Source organism: Camponotus floridanus, unplaced genomic scaffold (assembly GCF_003227725.1).
Source record: "Camponotus floridanus strain SB8 unplaced genomic scaffold, Cflo_v7.5 scaffold17, whole genome shotgun sequence".
NCBI lineage: Eukaryota > Metazoa > Arthropoda > Insecta > Hymenoptera > Formicidae > Camponotus > Camponotus floridanus.
In genome coordinates this window covers 2460431-2482089 of record NW_020229292.1, presented here as the reverse complement: position 1 = coordinate 2482089, position 21659 = coordinate 2460431, and the positions used below count along the sequence as shown (strand labels likewise).

Below are 21659 nucleotides of genomic sequence, written 5' to 3'. Positions count from 1 at the left end.
TAGATTTTTTTAGATATAACAACAAAAGATTATCTAATTTTTTTTTTTAATTTCTCTAATAGAAAAATTCAGTTTGTCATTTAGATTAATCAAGTGCAAAATATACGTGGTATCATTTTTGCTAATCGTTTATCTACCTTAATGAATTTTTTATATTCAAATGTTATTGCAAAACCATTCTTTTAAATAAAAATTCTTTTTAAAATAATAAAAAATAAATAATAAAATATTAATTAAGATTTATTTTAAAAAATTCTCTCTTACGTCAGCCAAAGATGTGACGCATAAAGGGCAAGCCGAGGAGTAATCCAGACAACGATCCAGGCACATCCAGCAATAAGTGTGACCACACGGTGTCGTGACAGGTTTCCAGAGCAGGCGGCAACATAAAATACAGTCCAATTCCCCGGCGGTGCAGCCGGAAAGGGGCGGCAAGAGGATTTCAGCGGGTCTCGGTTCGATTCCTGCAAACGAAATACCATCTCAGACTATTTTTAAAAACATAAAGAAGATATTTGAATGTACGAACGAGGTAGCGGACGATAAAACTTACGTTTCAGTTTTTCTACATCCTGATAAACTCGGTTCAGACTTGCTTGCAACTTTGTATTGACCTGTGGAGTGATGGAGGAACGAAGTCTTCTGTTTATCGTCTGCAAAGAGAATAAAAGAAATAAGATAAAAAGTAATATAGTAAGTCGTGAACGATGGTGTGAAAAAACTGAATTGGAGATACATTGGAAAGATATATATCGATAAACAAGGAAAATAAAAATAAAAATGGAACTTAAAATTGGAGCATTTTAATATAAATGCTCAAGATGATTTTTTTTTTAAATTATTGACTTTAAATTAATATAACATTTATAAAATAATATTTATTAAAATATATTAAGCATTTTTTGTACAAAAAATAAGCACAGAATGTGTAATTTTTGAAAAGCGTACTCGAGTGAATTCCTCTTCGCCACTGCTATTGTCCTCGCAATCAGACCTGTTCAGGATAGCGCGTTGCCTGCATTTGGGATTCATTAAGTGATGACGGTTTCTCGTGCGTGACGCGCTCTTCGTTAGATTGTATGGCGTGCGTGACGACAGAACATTCTGTCGACGTATTCCAGGCGACAGCGCTCTGTGCAGAACCTGTGATAAACGGTCACAAACTGAGTAACATGCAATCAAATAACAGAGTATAAAATAGACGACAAGACATATTATTAATGCAGATTATTTATTTTTCAAAGTAAATTTCAAATCATTGATAATATGAGATAATATCATTAAGTTTTAGAAATATGCTTAAATATGTGTATTTATTTAATTTATTTATTTTCTAAAAAGAAAAAAAAGAGAAAGAAAATCTAACATGGAGAATGTAATTGCCAATTATTATTTGATTAGTTAAATTAAAACTTATAATATTTTATGGTTTAATTCTCTCTCTTAAATTTAATAGAGTTTTTATATAAAATAAAATAAATATATATGGAAAAATTTATATAAATATCAAAATAATTTTAGAGAGTAAAATGCATATAAAAAATGCATAATTCAAATTTGGTTTAAATAAAACACTATCTCTATTGTAGAACAAAGACAAAGAATTAACATTTCAAATTATTTGATATTTCACATTTAATTTATTTCCTAGAAAGAAATTTATTTATTTTCTAGAAAGAAAGAGTAAATCTGACATAGAAAATGTAAGGGTCGGTTATCATCATTTGACTAATTAAATTAAAATGTGTTATAGTTTTAGGTCCCCCTTGCACCCCCCCGTGCGCGCGCGTGTGTATGTGTGTATGTGTGTACACATACATTTGATACACATACATTTGATATTTTTTAATTGTATTAAATTGTATTAAATTCTATATAAATTTAAATTATCTTTTTTTATTTACCTTAAATTTACCTTTTTTTGCATTTTACTTCGACTTGCGAGTTTGACCGCTATTTCTAAGTTTCATTTTCGTGTTCAGAAGATAAAAATACGTAGAAATTGGGTATTCTTACCCATTATTTCATATAGGTAGGTTTTCCGAAGGTTTACCTTATTTTTGTATTTATTATTTTTATCCTTTTTCAGCCTATATCTCCAAAATTATTTGAGTCCGACCCTTATATATATACGAAATTACTCGGGAAAATCTCCCCTATAACATATTTAAAAATGAAGCAAATCGGTGAACAAATAAAATAGAATCTTTATGTCAATATTTCTCACATTTATTTGTTAATAACTTTTGAATAACGAATGACCGCCAACTAAAACCTTCAGAAATTAATCAGGAATTAATCAGGGATAACATCTTTACAACATACGTCAATAACACATTTGTGTGAAGATGGGCCCTTTTTATATAATTACCAAATAAATATATATAAAACAATTTATGTAAATATTAAAATAATTTTAGGGACTAAAATACATATTCAAATTAGATGTGTAAAACGTTATCTCTATTGTAGATCAAAGACAAAGAATTAACATTTCAAATTAATTGACTACATTTAATTTATTTCGTAGAAAGAAATTTATTTATTTTTTAGAAAGAAAGATTAAATTTGACATAGAAAATGTAAGAGCCAATTATCATCATTTGACTAGTTAAATTAAAATGTGTTGTTATAGTTTAATTCTCTCTCTTAAATTTAATAAAGTTTTTATACAAAATAAAATAAATATATAAAATAAAATAAATATATAAAATAAATATATAAAATAAATATATAAATATATAAAAAAAATTATATAAATATTAAAATAATAATTTTAGGGACTAAAATACATATTCAAATTAGGTATATAAAATGCTATCTCTGGACAAAGACAAAAAAAATTAATATTCCAAATTAATTGATTATAGTGAATCAAGATTTTGAAACTTTCGCTAATTATGACTTAAATCCATTATTCCTTCAGTAACATACGTATCTTTCAACATGTCTCATACCCGAAAATTCGGAGATTCTAGAGATTAACCAAGATTCGTTAAATCGACATAATTAACGTATAAAATATCGCGGTTAAGCAATCTGGGAGATGTTTTCGGGTGATGAAAAGTAAAAGTGCGCCTTCCGTAAAGTAGATCCGACCGACAGATTCAGCGACACGGGAAAGAATGATTCCCCGATCTTACATAAGTAGCAATGCAGCTTGCATCAATGATTCCGCCATCGTGCGCGCGCTTACGTAATCGTCGCTCGAGAAAGAAAAGAATTCTACACGCTCCGTTTTTTGAATCATCTATCGCATCAAAATCTCACCTGTCAACGTTTATTATTTAATGTTCATAGATTGTTACCATATCGCAATCGTTATTTGCAGAAATTTTGCAAATTTTAACATGAATTAAATCATTTCAAATGCCCATAATATAACATGCTCATAGTTGAAATATAATAAATGTAAGTTTGCGATAAATTTCAATTTCTTTCGTATTAATTTTAATTTATTTTATATTTAATTTTATACTTAATTTTCGTATTAATTTTAATTTATTTTATATATATCGCAGTTATACGTTTGCATATTGCAATATATTTATTTTTATACTTTTTGTCAGATAGAAGAGTCTCATTCATTTTAAAGATGAAAATTCAAGAAAAGGGGAGTGGATGAAAAATAATAAAAAATTTTAAATCGCAAAAAATTATGTCGCGCGCAAATTGAAGACGCTTGCGAGACAGATTATCCCTGAAAATGGAACTTTTTCAAGAAGATAAACGAGAGGACTATGTACGACGGTGAAAAAATTCGTCGTAGAAGGGGTTTTGCATTATGCATGAGAGAGTGGGGGACCCGTGCGTCACACGGTGGAAGATCGATATATCGACGCGGTCGCTGCCGCGAAGAGCAACGAAGAGGAAACGACGGCGCGGCGCATTCGCTCTGGCGAGAATAACGTCGGTTCGTATGTGGTTATCGTTGCCACTGGCATGCGGGTCACTCACCTGACGACTATCGTACCCGAGTCATTAAGTCGGCACGCGGCCGCCAACAATAATGCCGGAAACGCCGCGTTTCTTTTGTGTCGATGATGCTCTCCGAGGCCGGAGACGACACTCTCGAACCGATCTCGGCGCATCCCAATTGTCAGAAAATGTGGATTTTTTTATTTACGATCCGGCGATGATTCATCCGATCCTCTCAATCATACCTTTTTTTCGCTTAAAGATGTACGAATATGCAAATATTTTAAATTTGTGTAAGCGAATCGTGACTCAAATTGTGACTCGAATTTGAACGATAATTTTTGGTTTCCGGAAGGACTTCAATTATACGAAATTTTTCACGGCAAAAAATATCTTCTAAGAAACACATTCCGATTGTGAGTCGGGCGATTATGTGACTCGGAAAAATATGAATTTCTTACTTATGATTTATCTGATTTTCTTAATCCTGCCTCTCTTATTTCTACAAGCTACAGGAATATGCAAATAGTAAATCTGCGTAAATGATACTCGATGCGAATCGGGCTTAAATTGTGAATCTGGACGATTGATAATTTCTGGTTATTGGAAAAATTTCAACTATAAAGATTCTTCATAGCAAAAGGCAAATTTAAATTTTTAAATCAAAAGTTTATAATTATTCAAACTTATTATCGGACAATGTAAATTGCATTTTACAAGAAAACCTTGAGATTTATACTTGCTATTTTTATTCTATATTTTATTAATGTTTAGTTAATTATTACGTTAATTTTATTAATTATTACATTAATTTTATTAATTTAATAAAATTAATTAAATCTATAAAATTAGCCAAGCAATTTTTACAAAATTAATATTCAATTGTCCACAATTTGTCCACAAATAATAACTTTTTTACCATCTTATAGGAAAAATTAAAAACAAACAAAAGAATAGAATAAAATTTATCATATATTATATTGAAAGAACGACAAATATACCTTGGTCAATTCATGGCGTATAGCTTGCGGATTTTTATCAATGGCCACGCTTATGCAAAGAGCATAGATTGCTTCTTCGTGTCTTCCAAGCGCGGACAAAGCGACTCCTCTTCTATAATGTCCCTAAAAAGACATAAAATATTATAAAAATATAAATTTTTATTCTAACAATAAGCTAATAATTATTTCTTTGATAATAAAATTATATAACATTAATTTTAGTTATATATGATATACGTTTAATATAAAATCAATCAAATTGACATTCGTACATATTTTAACAAATATTATATTGATTAAAAAATATTATATTATATTAAATAATATTGTAACAAATTGGTAAAGTAAAAAGATGTAAAGAGATGTGAAAAGTTTTAAAAATTAAATTTTATTATAATTATAGAAAAAAAACATTTTATTAAATTTAAAATTAAAAAATGAAAACTACCAATCTTAAATCGAAATGCTTATATTTTGACTTGAAATATATACGAAAAATTATTCTGTTATCTGACATATGCACTTGATTATAGGCAGGTAAGTTCTGTGTTTCCTCACCTTGCCCCAGTCTGGCCGCAATCTAACTGCATGATCTGCGTCCGTGAGAGCGGCTAAAGGCCTATTCAACAGGAGCAAGACGTGAGCTCTGTTGCTACGGTGAAGCGGGCTATTCGGTGCTGAAAACACGAAAAAAAATAAGCTCGTAAGATTATTATCAGACAGCGAATAAATTTTATATTTCGAAACATTTGAAAATGTATCTCTCACAGAACACGAGAAATAATAGAAATAATTTTCATCGATTCTATATTTCTTGAAGGCTGTAGATTCGATTCATGCTGTTGCATATCTATTTGACGAAAATAATAATAATTAAAATAATAATTTCCTCAATAACAATAAAATAATAAAATAATAAAATAATTTCCTCTATAACAATAAAATAATAATAAAATAATAATAAAATAATAATTTCTTCAATGCCACTTTATATGTACTTTGTACATTTTATGCAATAAAAGAAACGCAAAGTAGATTGCACATAATTAATAACGTATTTGATAAAAATTGCATTTTGATAACTTTTTCTTGCAAATTTATGTATATTTATGATATGATATAATAATAATATAACGTATAATTTATATAATAATAATATAACTTTATTGATATTTAAATGAATCATAGCACTCGAAAGAACAATGCACCCATTGATCGATGCACATCCTCCATAAGAATGCATTTATCAGTGTAATCGCGTATTCATGAGCAGTGTGAGTTTCTTCTCCGATTAATATTCTGAGCTCGTTTAATTCCGTGAAAACTTGTCTGAGGCAAAAAAGCGTCGTTCATTTACGGATGGCAACGAGGCAGATTTCATGGAAGCGACCGCGGACGATGCCATCGGCCGATGCAGGCGGCGGCGGCGCATCCTGGCATTGTGAGCAATGTCATTGCCTCCGCAGCTAGAGCCCCTTACTTGGTCGGAGACGAATTTCCGGCTCGCACGTCAACGTCGCGAATACCAAAAGCGACATTCTGTCGAGGAATTTATTTCACATTCGTTAAAATAAATTAGAAAGTAGAAAAAAATGTGCTAAAAATTCGGAACAATAGCTGTCTGCTTTTCAAATTTCAAAATTTTTATTTTTTTAGAATCGATAAAAATATAAATTTTTTAAAAATTGTTTTCTATATTTATCTTAAGTTTTAGATAATACAAGACTTTTGAACAGGAGAGAATCTTGTGTGTTTTTCGCGAGAAGTTTGCTAAGAATATTGAATTAATTGAGTTTGCAAAGATTGTAAAAAGTTATTCAAGTTTTTAGATTTATGCATATAAGAATAACAAATTTAGACACAAATAAAAAGTATATATCTATACATGTATATATGTGTTTTATACAATAAAAATTTATAAAAATTTAAAAAATTATAAAAATAAAAAAAAATATATATATATATATATATATATATATATATATAATATATATAAAAACATAAAAATTTAAAATATAAAAGTTATAAATACAAATATAAAAATTTATATAAAACAGATAATAAAAGCAATAAGTCAAAAAGATTAAAAAATAAAATAAAGAAGATAGTCGCGAAAAATCCAACTAATATCCACTTTTTCCACACAATATTTTTCTAAATAATCGTCTCACATATATAAATATTCTATGATAAAGAGCGTGTGTTCTATTAAATTTCAGTTCGATAACTGATAATTCCGAGAGCGATCACTGTATAACTTGTAACGCGACAGGGACTCGCATAATTGCCTCAGTTTATCTATGCATGTGTGCATGCGTTTTCAGAATGAAAAAGAAGCCGGACACGTATAATCGTTAAACATCTATTAGTCATATACCGTCTCGTAGTGGTTTTGCAACGTTCCCCAAAGGAATCTCGAACAGATATATACCGAGAGCGATTCCTATAAGTTGACTTATGTAACCAGTGTTTCTGAATAATTATGACGGTTCGCTTTAATTTAGAAATGTGACACGGAAAAACCTAATCGCTACGCGAGCCGTTTATTTTTAAATAACCCAAATCAAACCTTAAGAATTCCGAAGAAATTATTTTTAAAGTGTAATCCTATTGTTCGTATGTATTCATCGCTTACAATTAGTATAATTGCTATTTTTATTTTTCAAATGATGCTATTTTCATGTATTTCAAATTATCAAGCTATTTTCATATTTAATGAGTTTTTTACCTTAGAAAAAAATAAAGTACACTAGAATTATATTTAAACATTGCAACTAAAAATACGGTCAAACCAATCAATTTTAATAGCAAATTTCTTTCATAATCTCCCATAATTAGCAGAATTAATTTCATGGTCTTATTTAATTGAAGAATAAATGCTAAAATTATGAGAATTACCCAAAATTACTTTAGTTTGCACCTCCGGCGCAATTATTACTGTTATTTTATTACGTAATACGTGCAATTCATAGATTATTTATTGAGAAATCGAACCGAGAGTCCCGATCATGCCGATTACATAAGCGCTTGTGCGCGATTAAGTGCGTGCAAAAGAACGCAATTTTCCACGTGGATTACTAAGTTGTAAGAAATAACGTATAACGGAATACCGACGAACAAGTTCATTCATTAGCACGATCATTCTTCGAGTATGCCGTAAAAAAACATTGCTCTTCCTGTCTGATCGAATGCCAAGGTCCGCCTCGGATGATCGATCGCTTGCTCACCGTAGTTAAAGCCCGTTAAAGCGGTTGTTTTCTAACGATCTTTCTTTTAGAGATGACTGAGAGATCAATTTTAACTCTGACGATTCCAATAGTATTTTTTGACAAGTGCTTATTAATTAAATAGAGTTGTTTCTTTCAAAGATATAATAAAAAAGAACTTTTATCGTCCAGCAAAAGAAATAAAGAGAGAGAGAACGCATTCATATTTAAAGTATTCGGAGATAAGAGGAAAGAGAGAGATTTTCTTTGATGATTTATTAAGATTCTTAAATCTTAATTGTTGAAAATATGCTGAATTATCGATTATTTTCGAAACTTTCTACAATAATATATATTTAAATTTTTATTAATAATTTTATCGAATATAAATTTGTTGATATTTATTCTTCTTTATTTTACCTTTTTACTTTCTGTAAATTAGAAAATTTTTGAATGTCAAGAAATTTAAAAAGATAAAATAATATTTTTAAAATTTTTGTATTTAATTTACAATATGTTTAGATATAAACGTGCACTTTGTATTAATTTTTTTAAATAAATTTTTCTTTACAAAAAGATTAACAATTTAAACGTTCTATAAATAGAGTTCTGTTATAGCGCGATGGAAAGGAATGCGGTTCGTCGATATAGCACAAAGTTAAAGATAAACCGGTTTTCAGTTTATAAATATGATAGTCGCTAAATAAATCTGATTCGCATTTGAAATTATGTTGTATATTATCTATGTCTCTCTCGAGAATATTGTATTTTTATATTAAATTTTACTTAAAAATATATGAATCATTTTATATATGAATCATTTTAAAATTAAATTAGACAATATTGTCAATAATAATTACGTCATTTCTTTACCTTGAGAGTACAAAATTTTTTTATTTTTCAGATAAAGTGCTATTCTCTGTTTCTCAAGTTGCAATAATTTGTAAAAAGAATTATTTTTCAAAAAAAAAAAATTACTTTTGAAAAAGATTTTACCAAAAAAACTGAATTATATACATATTATATATCATCATGTATTTAAAATTAATCTTTATATGATAAGAAAGACACAAATCAAGCTCTGATTTTAGAATTGTTTTCAGAATGAAGCGCAATTTCGTCGGGCTAACGAGATTCCTGAACCGCACGAAAATGCATCGATGCACAGCGAGAGTTTCGATGCTGCGTGTGCGACCAGGCGCGACAGACGGCTGCTGACCTTCGTTGGAAAGAAGACGAGCGATACGAAGCCAAGGAAAAAGAGAGAGGGACGGGTTCGAGAACCGAGTTAACGGAGCGTCATACGGCGGTATAGCTGTTGTAAGCCTTCACGTGAGAATCGGAGCAAGAAGCTGTTGCTGCACATGTTGCCGAGCTTGTGCATTCTCGGCATTCATTTTCGAGAATAAGGATCGCGACGTGAAAGGATTGAAAATATGGCGTTTGGTTTCTAGATAATTTCGTACAGATCATAAATGACAAATTAGTGAAAATTCCTTATTAAACTCCTTATTAAACCTCCTTATTAAATTTATTATTATTTTTTTTATTGAGACGCAGGAAGAGTTCTTGTTGATCTTTCTTACAAATAAATCAATTATTTTTAAGTGCCTTGAAATATATCAATAAAAATGAAAAAAAAGGAAAAAGCCTTATTCCCCAATTTTGTCGTTTAATAGCACAGACCTGCGAGGTTTTTTTTTTTTAAGATGTGCAATAGTGATTTCCGACGTAATTTTGTGCGCTGAATCTGAATCTGGTCGCCGAATTTGCGTAGCACGTCATGTTTTTGAGTAATTTGTAATGGAATGGCTCAAAAATCGATATTTTGGCCATTTTCATGAATTTATTGTGGGGAAACCAAATTTTTTGAAATATTTCTGCCAATGGCATCGTATAATACTCACTTTCGCCTTTCAAATCCACTTTCGATTACCGCTGCACGATTTTTTTTCGCTGAGATATATAAGTATGACGTTGTAAGAAAATTTATGTTAAAAAAAATTTATATAGACATCAATATGGTAGATCCATGATCTTGAAATTTGAAAAGACTGACATATGTCAGGTTCGGTTGGCCAAAAAAATATTATAAAGAAATGTCTAATACAGTTGTTACACATTTTGATAAATTTTTATAAATTTTATGCCTTTTTATTGTGATTCTATTCGCCATATTAGATGCGCCATTTTTAATTTCAAAAGATGAAGACAGAAGGTATTTAAAAATGTATATTTTTAATTTTGATTCGTAGTGAGATAGAGAGGTGGCACGGTTGATTTAGAATAGCTTATTAAATCCCTATGCATGACCAGTTTTATAACTTGTACATCTGAGCGAAAAAGAATCGTGCGGCGGTAATTGAAAGTGGATTCGAAAGATGAAAGTGAGTACTATACGATGCCATTGACAGAAATATTTCAAAAAATTTGCTTTACTCACAATAAATTCATGAAAATGACCAAAATAGCGATTTTTGGGTTATTCAACTCCAAATAACTCGAAAATCTGACGTGCTACGCAAATTCGGCGGCCAGATTCGGATTCAGCGCGCAAAATTACGTCAAAAATCACTATTGCATCTTCAAAAAGAAATTTTGACCCCCTTTTTTTTGCAGGCCTGCGTAATTGTTATTACTTTTTTCGAGATGCAAGTTTTTCAATTTTTATTCTTCAATTACTAATGAAATAGCATATTAATCAGTGTTGATCTCGCTGTTTCGTGGTACGGCGGGCGTTTAATTTACGGGTGTGGAAATCTTCCTGAGTTGCACGCGGAGCGCGATGCAACTGCATCCGGCCGGCCGGCGGCCAACCGCGAAGGGAGCAAAGCGAAAGGCGGGAAGAAGGGAAAGAATACAGCATAAGCGACTGCGATATATACACGGGGAGCAGCTGCAACGTACGGTCGACGTATCGTCCGTCGTTGCAACGGAGCGGTAGACGTCACCCGTCGCCGGCGCGGCACAAACAGCCGCGCGTTACGTAAAGGTCGGTCACCCGGCGTGTACTACTGCACCGCCGCCGCCGCCGGTTAGTTGTTGCTGGTATCGTGTCGCTGATGCTATTTGCCGTGCGCAATTACGGTGCGTCTTACGGCAACGGATCGTCTCGATTTAACGAGCCGCCATGAAATAATTATGGCTAACAACGAAATTTAAGCGTTCATTCGCCTCCTCGGACTGTCTGGGAGCTTGCCTTATCAAAATTTCGCTCGATTCAGCCGGATATTATAGAATAATTATGCTTGATAATGAGATATATTTTGTTGCTTCACAAGGATATTATTTTTATGAAAGAGAAACATTTTATTCCCTGATTTCGTGTGTTGTAGAATATCTCGTCTACAATAATGAGATTTTACCGTTATTTGTTTGATGGAATTATCTCTTTATGTGAGAAGATTGATGTAAAGAATGGAATTTTAAAAAAATTTATGATTGTAATAATAAGATTTTAGTACATATATGTTTTTGCCTCTTAAAATTATACTTGTGAAAATAGAAAGACTATCAGTTTAATACGGAATTGTAGAAAACCTATAGTTCTGATAACAAAATTTTTAATTGTTACTTATATTGGGAATAATTACTTTTTTTTTATCATATATACAAAATATAAGTTGCTCGAATATGTATAAGAAATTATAGAATAATTATAACCATTAAAATATATATATAAATTTCTATGATTATCTTTCACATGTTTCATATTAATTTATTATAGTAAGGGATGCAGTAAAACATATAAATTTGATATGATTATACTTTTAGTTACAATACTAACTTATTTATTATGTTAACAGAATTTACATATAATATATGCATTAAAATTTGATATTTTGTAGATACTATACACTTAAATAATTTATACAAAACAACGGAGTAAACGAGTTAATAAGAATGTATATATATATATATATAGCACAGAAAACAGAATATGAATTTAAAAAATCTTTATAAAAAGTCTTTTAATTAAACAGTTTTTTCAGCCCATCCTCAATAGCTGTTAACAACAAAGCGTTAATTTGGCCTTTTTATTTGCGCTCTATTTTCCGAGCTAGACTTTCATTAACTCGTCTTTTTTATTGTTTTGCATGCGAGTCTTTTTTATTCTTATTGCTGAAATAAATTAATTCTTCTTTAGAAGAATATAATATATATAATGTGCATTATTTATATATAAGTTACAAATTTATCAAAAAAATAAATCCGCGAAAATATCTTTAAAATGAAAATGTAACAGAATTTTTGTAAAACAATCTTCGGAGGATGATACATGATTCGATACTTGTTTATGTTAAAAGTACCGTAACGCGTGCTCAATCTTGAAATATATTTACTAGATATGTAGGTGTGAGTTGTCAGATTATTCGCTGTCGCGAACGTGAAAATGTTCTATTTGAGTTATTCAGCGGACACTAATGATAATCCATCAGCCAGCTAAGTGTACAATATATCAGTAATTTGTGACATCTCGCTGCTTATCTGTAGACTGTGAGGGCTATAGAGATTCTCTCTCACGTATATTTCATCTTTCTATTCTGGCAACGATCAATAATGCTCCACACGGAGCGAACGTACGCCGTAACTTCTGTTCATGTCACCTGCCAAATTACTCGCAAATATTTCTCTTGGACGCGTCCCCTTGCATCATTCGCGTTAATCGAGTGTTTGACTTTATTAGTAAATTATTAATTTTTGTAATAGCAGAAAATAATTGAATTTTTCTAATAATATTTTAACCTTTCGTGGCCGCAATAATTTATCTTGATAATTTCTTCTTTTTTCTATAATATTATGTATTATATATTATAATATTATGTATTATGTATTATATATTATAATATTGTAATCTATAAATTAAAAACATTAATATGAATTCTGAGATACTGCAAAAATCATGAAATATTATTCAAATAGTATGTTAATTTTCTATTATTTTCTATTATTCATTAAACGAATGTATTATTTCACTTTTTATAATAATAAAGATTTTATTTCTTTACATTGGACTAATTATTTTTCACAATACACAAAAATAAAATTACATTATTTTGTTTTTATTTGTCGAAAATGAAAGATTCTTTGCTGATAATTTTCAGCAATTGATTAATGATATTTATGAAAAATATATGAAATTATGCGACCTTATTAGTTTCAGAAATATCAAAACTTTTTAACGCAATTGGAGTCAACAATATCATAATTTTATTAAAATTGTTTTATCGTGCTAGAAATAAGATGTCCCGCATATCAAGATAAATTATAATGTTAAATAATTCAGAAATATTCAATGCAAAATAACTTGAATATTTAACTCAATGAACAGTTCCAGTCAAGTTATATAAGAATAAAATAATCCTTGGATAGTTTGCCAAGTGATGATGCTGAATAGCACATGTGATAAAAATCTGTCAGAATTTTGGAAACAAATTACTCGAATGACTGTAAGTAAGCAAGTTTCTAAGTTATATAATTTCTTGCGTATTACTAGTAATGTCAGATATTTAAAATTCTATCGTATAATAATATTCTATCATATAATATTTTCATTGCGGTATTTTACCGTGGCTTCTCTCAAAGAATTTTGTCAGACTTGATTGATCTTTAGTAGAAAATGTCAAATCTTGATGGAATTTACACTCTTAAAATCAATTATCGAAAAATTTAATTTACAATTCTAACAAACCTGTAAGAGAATAAGAATGTGAACATAATAATAATATTTATTATATAATAATATTATATAATATATCTCTTATTTTATCTTTAATATCTTTCTTTATCTTAAAAAGTTTTCTTATCAATTGATATGAATTCTCTTCCTCATCCATGTAACATTTACTCTTGATTCGATAAATTTTTCCCGAAACACTCTTATAGATTACACTACACATAGAGCAATTAAAGGAAGTTTAAAAATTGATAACCAAATGAGATACGTGTAGGAAATTACCGACGTTATGGTTGCACAATTTCTCAAATGAGAGCACGGAAATCATTGTTTATCGCTGACTAACACGTTTCGCCGACGTGCCGAGCTTATTGTAAACGATAATATTATGTAACGGCAGTTACATATATCTATAATAGACGTTGGCGACGTATATAATGGCCGATACCTAAAGACGTAGGCTCGTTCTAGTTGAACGCCTACTATTTCCTCAATAAATTCGATATCCGTTTTTCCTGCGAGCGATTATTGGAATATGCATCGTCGTCACTGAATTGTTCCATTAAATTTTTTTTATGTTATATCGATTGGAAATAATAAAACATTGATATATACAAAATATACTAAATATATTTATGATTACGATTTTTGAAAGATTCATGAAAATAAAGCGTAACTAATATCCATCCACAAGATTAATTTTGAAACGTGCATTTTATAAGCGACGTAGTTTTACATATCTCGTATGTTAATTATAATCTTGATTTTTCTGCGAATTTTAAAATTTTTATTTATTTGACTGCCATTTCTGTCAATCGTATTACATAATATACTTCATTGTAATATACCGTTATCTAGAATTTTTCGCATTTTTTTCAACGTTCTAACATAGTTGACATTTATTCAATACATGTAATAATATATTAATATATTAATTATAATATCATTTTGTGGATTTCGTATAATGTAAAAGAATTTTAAAAAATTCATTTATTCGACATTTGTCCCTTTATAGACAAAATTTATCGTTCCTTCCAATTATTTATTTTATTCAATTTGAATTTAAATAATAAAAAACAAATGATGAAAAATATATTAAAATAAAAATATATTTTTTATTTTTTCATTAATTTTTATATTTATTCTTTTTTTCTTTTTAATAGATTTTCTTTAATTTCTCAAAATGTATCATCTTGTGTGTATGTGTGAGTCACATGTACACATGCGTCTAGTGTTCCACTTTTGTATCGTGCTAGAATTTCTGTTCTACTTTTGCTACGAGCAATTACTATCGGGAATTATCTCTGTGAAAAGTGTTTCGACTTTCTCTCGGCTGCAGAAAGCGCCTCCCGTTCTTCGACATGCGATAGTAATGGTAACCTTCATCCGTGGCTTCGCGCATAGTCAAGGTGCTTTTTCATGGTCAAGTATCACAGCCCGTGATACTTCCGCTATGATACTCGATCGAGTATTTCCTATTCTCTCTCAATATTTTGAATATATTTTTTAATTGTTTCTCTTTTCTCATTTTGTAGGCCTTGCAATAGTAGATAAATGACACGGTGAAAAAAGTATTCTTTTGCACGGAATCATCTATCTGTTATTTCAAAGTTTGCAAAATGAGAAAAGGGAAACATTTAAAAAAATATATTAAAAATGTTGAGAAAGAAAAATATTTAACTGAGTTATATGGTATGACTAAAAGCAGGAGATTCGAAAACATTTTTCTGTCTCGTTGTCGATTTATTGATTAACTAAATTCTTAGAAAAATATGTGAAATCCTGGTAAAAGTAAATATTAAAAGATTGTAGGAGAACAATGTGTATGCATAGATAACATTTAGATATAATCGGCATTCAAGATTAGAGAGTACTTGTTGTTATTTGATGATTATGACGTTATGTAAATATTCATGGAATTCAAAAGCGTCATCGATAATATTTCGAGGAAATGCAATACAACAATACAAGTGAGTATATGTATAGACGTATTATTATAAAGTAAAACGTAGAATATTCATGTATAACACAAATTTACAATAAGTTTTTGATATCATATTTATATTTATACGACTTGTTTGGAATCTAAATTAGGTTTATTCTACATTATATATTTAAGACTTCTTTTAAATTTTTTTCTTTCCTTGGAGTAAACATATAATTAGCATAAATATAATTATAATTATTTTTAAATGATGAAATATATAATTAATTTAAATATATATATAATTATTTTTAAATAATTTTTACAAAATACTAAAATAATATTAAAATATTAAAAGTATTTAATATTTTAATATTAATATATATATATATATATATATATATATATATATATTAAAAATATTAATATTTTTAATATTTAAAAAAAATGTGATGTTAATAAAATTTTATCGTACCTATAAGCCATTATAATTGAAAGAGCGCATATATAATTGACAAAATGGCTCTTGAATCATTGAAATTTTATTTCTCATAATTGTATAGGTATCGCATAACTTTGTAACGTCTAATTATTTTGTAGTTTCAATATTGGTGGTATTTCCAATTACCGACTTTCAAGTAATCTCAATTAATCGCGCTTAATTATCGGTGCGCGTCCAGAAAATCGTTACACATAGCATGCATAGCTCGCGGTATCGATGGCTCAATATCCAGAATCGGCCGATCAATTTCGTCGGGACAAATAGAAGCCGGAGCGCTGCCTGCGATTATATGCGTAGCGTTAGTCCTTATATAACGCTTTTTATTATGTAATTGACAGAAACACCGACCCTGCGCGCACGCACGCGCATATCGTGCCGGCGAAAGTCTCATAACTGAAAAAAATTCTTCGAAACAAAATAAATAAATTTTCAATTCGATCAAGCTTATCCAAAATCATGATTGATTAAACGAGAGATTTTTTAATATTAAAAAAAACAAAACAATTGTTTTCATTATTTTTGCTTCGATAACATTCGGGAAAATTGCATGTCTTAAAAATATTTGCATAAAAAAGGCTAAATGTCTGTGTGTGTTTTTATTCATTGATAGAAAGTAAAATTTTTATTTATTTATCTATTCTTTTATATAAAAATAGAACTATATATTTTTATAAATTGTAATATTGTGTTAATTTTTGAAGAGTTAAATTTAATTTAAGTATATTTAAAAATGTGTAAAAATAAGAGCTTATATTTTTGTCTTTTTATCACGAATTTACGATATAAATTGTATATAGCAAATCAATTATGAGTAATTAGAGCTGTTTTTCTGTGATGCAAGTAATTAGCATTTGCCTGACGTAAGACTTTATGTTTTCTCAATTTAGTGATATAATACTCGTATATATTACATAATTGTGCTACATGTATTACATAATCTATATGTATTCTTTTTATAGAATTAGAGGCCCGTAATCCAATTTTTTCGCTATTTATATGGAAATAAATTGGATAAAAAAACTTCATGTGTTCTGATATCATCGTTAATGGTTATTGATAAAGTTGCAAAGATTTACCTTCGTTACATAAAATTTCTTTTCGTTGGACCTTGCCTTTAGACTTGCGAGGATAAAAACATTATACAGATGTGCAATGCTTATATAAATTACGTCTCATGTGTTACATAATATAGATAAATACCGTTGTGTTAAATTATTGTTGACAAATTCACGATTTTCATTCCTTCATCAGTCTGCCTAGTTGTTTTAGGGTATTTGAAATACAAACTCGTCTCGCTACAAGAGCTTAAAGAACAAATTTCATACCTCTTTACGCGTTGCGCTCCTCGTTAAATAATGTAATGATGGCCTAGACGGCTGCGGCCGGGGCTCCGCGCGCGCGGTGTCAACGTAACCATTTATATAAATCTATCGTTACGCAATCAGTCGGCCGATCTCCACGAGAAGATAGATTCGGCCGAGCTGCATCGTTACGACGCGAGGTCTGATCGCGATACAGACATTTGTAGTATTTTCGTGCCATCCAAGTGTCGCGTAAATAATGCAATTTATTTAGCCTTCGATATTAAGATTTGCCTTCTTTGTATTTGAAAATATTTAATATCAGAACATCGATTACATTTCTCATCTGTTTGTTGTTACTTTAGCGTCCCAAGGTATAAATTCAATTTTTAAACTTGATGTGCAAGGATGATTTTAACTTTGAAAATTAAAATTTTAAAATTTTCCTTTCAAAATTTTTTAAAATTTTCCTTAAAGTTAATTAACTTTTTTTCAATTGATATTAAGGACTTTTTAAATAAGAGATAACGATATCGGAAAAAATGAAATATTAATAAGTGAATTTTTTTGATATCATGTACAACAATTATTTCAGAGTCCATGCTTATCATAGGCACATTTCATCTCAGTAGAGCACTCCATAGATCCTTTCTATAAACGTGACTATTTATATACATTCCGATTTCAACCGTGGAAAATGAGATAGTTGACAGCGTGTGGGTGGTTATGTTCATATCGGTATTGTGTAGTCACATGTACGACTATATGTGTGTTACAGCAGATTGACTCTATCGTGCATGTACAATCGTCGCTTTTGCGATATACCGTTCTCGTGATAAAGCATACTTCGTTTTCTATTGGTGAATATTTTATCACACGTGCGAGAAATGCGAAATATTTGACATTATTAATGTATACATAGTTACATACAGAGTAGAGAATTATTGTCGTTTATTTGAATTCTTTGGTTATTTTGAAACTGAGTTGCAAGAAATATTAACAACATCTGAATAAAAAACAATTAATAAATTGAACTTTAAATTAATATTTAATTTAAAGTTTAATTAATTTGAAACCAATAATAATTTATATATAAAATAAAACAAATATTATTAAGAAAAGGAAGCTTGAAAAAGTATTACTGCAGTTCTTGTTTAAAAAAAATAAAAAATTAAGGGATATTTTGCTATCTTTTAAGATATATATTATCTTTCAAATCAATAATAAATTAATTAAATAACAGATAAGATCATTAAAATGTTGCATTAGGAATAAAAACTAATTATTTTATATAAAATGCAAAAAAATTTTGATAAAATATAAAGAAAAAAACACACATTTAAAGATGTTAAATATCAGAAAATATTAAATATGAAATATTAAATATTAAATGATGGACGCAAATTTTAGAAATAGATGAAATATTATTTCATTATATAATATCGTGAAAGAATTTTTTATAAATCTATTCCAGCAAAATTATTGAAGATTTTTATAATTTAATATAGTGATAACAAATCGATTCTTATAATTCGATTAATATAAACTCCTTGTATAAATTATTGGATTGTTACGCTATTAATAATATCAATTATTAAAGATGTTTTGTATCTATTTTCAAAATATTGAGAATTTAATGAAAATTGTACAGAATGTCCTTACATATGTTTAGAATCTTCAGTACAATTTTTAAATCGATTCACTAAAGCGTTCACAAGTAATAAGAATTTTAATTTGCACCGAATTAACATGTGTTCTTATGGGAAACGTATAACCACGTCGATTCAAATGACAAAAACACATGGAAATAATATTCAGAATTTGTTTAAAATTTGCAAAAGTTTAGATACAGACGAAATATTTGGTTAAATAATATTATACAAGTACTAACTAACTAGTTAAAAAGATATTAAATATAATTCAATAAAATAAGCCATGTATCTGTCACAAGACGAAATTCTCTGCCAAAAGTTAATCATTTCGATTAATAAAATTCGGAATATTTCAATAAAAACGCAATAAATATTAAAAAAAACCTCTCTGCACTGTAAGTAAGATCAAATTATAATATTCCACACAATTTCTCATACTCAAAATACACCAAAAGTGGATATTCGTCAATACTGATTTTCAGCTACTTTTTGCTGGGATTGTACATACAAAACATCCTTAACAGCGCAGATGATGATGAAATAATTTATACGAGAAAAGTTAATTATAAATATGTAAACAAGTAAACAAGTTTTCGCATTCTCTTTCACATACATGTATGTATAAACTTAATTATTTTTAACGCGTGTGGCCGTTTCTGTACCGATCGAGATCCGTTACGTAAAAACGAGACGACAAGGAAACGTCTGCGACTCACTTTTCCCTTTTTCCCGAATGTAACGGAAAGGAGGAAACAACGGTGTACGTCGCCGCGACACATCAGAAGGCATGCCCCGAAAATAAATCGGAGTCCCCCCGATGGTGCGGAATCGACTCGACATCATATATCACAATGTCGTATGGCGGCTCGCCAGAAGAGCGCAAAGTTTACATAACAGAAGAGTTTGACAGTACGCCGGACACGTGACCGCAGGGCCTCTGTATCTTATCTCGGCAAACACGCCGACCGGCCGGCGTTGTTGCACGTCGCATCGCTTTTATTATTCCCCTTTACGTAACCGGTGGTCGCGTTTATCGACCGGCTATCCCAGACACTCTGGGCGTTTCCCGCCAACTTGGAAACCTCCGGTGGTTTCCGCCGCCGCCGATATCTTGCAACTTCCGGCAATCTGCACCGGAGAAGATAAGATAATTACGACAAAATCAGAGTTCTTGGGATTTATTTCTCCTTCTTTTCCTCGTTTTCCCGGTATCAAAGTTGTGTAAACAATGCGACACTTTTAAATGTCTCTTTTCCGGTCTTTGACAGTTCGTCGGGATTAATGGGGAAAGAGTCGCGTGCAAAAGTTCTCCTTAAAAGTACGATATATATCGTATGCTTATGAAATTTAATATCTAAAAAATATCTAAAAAATATATATATATATTTTAGGAAGGACGGTAAGAGGGAAGAGTAGATGGAAAACATGTCGAGGAGAAGCATATTACGCAAGAGTAGCCATTGATAAGAGCTACGGCCGTAATTTGGTATGTGTGGAATAGGGCCGTTTTGCGTAGTTGATAAGTTATACAACGGATTTACATGAAGGAATCACGTGTACGGGAGCAAATGTCATTCGCCAACGAGGTTCTTGCTACATGCAATCAGGTAAAGGATCGTATTATCATCTGCTGCTGTCGACTCGCGGTACATAAATTGCGCTAGAGCACTCGCTGTCAATTATTATCTGAAATATGCGCGAATGCCATGTATTCCCCATGTAATCTCGACTACAGACTTCTATATATTATATCTAGCCGACAAGCGACGTTACAGATGAAGGAAGCCATTTTCAATTGAGCAGAATATATATGTATATAAGTTCAGTTATTAATATACATCATTAATATACACTGTATTGTACTTCAAGTTATCGGCAGTTATTAAAATATAAGCTATTTTCATGCAAAAAAGTATTATTATATAATTAAAAGTATTATTATATAGAATTATATAAAATTATTAATAAAAAATATTATAAAAAAAGTATTATTAAAGTATTATTAATTGACAAACAATTATTATTTAAGAAATATATATATATATATATATATATATATTATTATTATAAAACATTTTTAACATTTCTTTATTCTTTATTTTTGTACAAACAAAATTTGTTCAGTTAAAATGTTTTTTTCACAAGAAAAGTAATAAGATTTCACGTCTTAAAAAATTATGAGAAAAATGTTTTACATTTTTATACATTATTGTTACAATTGATGTTATAAGTTGTATCTTATATGACCTTTTTAAGTGATCATTATTTTTGCAATTTTATGTACTGAATAATGTTTGGTCTAATGTACATTTTCGTTTTACTTGCAAAATAATTTTTATGTCAAAAAATACGTTTTCATTTAAAACGTATTTCAAATTAATATATAAATGAGAGTTTGTTCCTCTTTTTTTGATATTATTGTTTTTAATATATTTTATATACAGAGAATAAAAAAGAAATTAAATTCGAATTATTTAT

At 29.5% G+C, this 21659-nt stretch overlaps 1 protein-coding gene and 1 long non-coding RNA gene across 2 annotated transcripts in view; one reads left to right on the top strand and one right to left on the bottom strand.

The window, feature by feature from the left end:
- LOC105257844 (LON peptidase N-terminal domain and RING finger protein 3) overlaps positions 1 to 21659 on the bottom strand; it is a 49441-nt gene that overhangs the window by 6054 nt on the left and 21728 nt on the right. Inside the window, exons 2-6 of the mRNA XM_011268738.3 lie at positions 5478 to 5596; positions 4920 to 5042; positions 949 to 1143; positions 554 to 653; positions 265 to 464 (exon numbers count right to left, since the gene is read on the bottom strand). Coding sequence (XP_011267040.1) covers positions 265 to 464; positions 554 to 653; positions 949 to 1143; positions 4920 to 5042; positions 5478 to 5596 — 737 coding nt within the window. The remainder of the gene's footprint in view (positions 1 to 264; positions 465 to 553; positions 654 to 948; positions 1144 to 4919; positions 5043 to 5477; positions 5597 to 21659) is intronic.
- LOC105257843 lies at positions 20453 to 20965 on the top strand. Its single transcript, XR_889697.1, has 3 exons — positions 20453 to 20499; positions 20573 to 20788; positions 20938 to 20965. It is a non-coding gene; the product is annotated as an uncharacterized LOC105257843 (long non-coding RNA).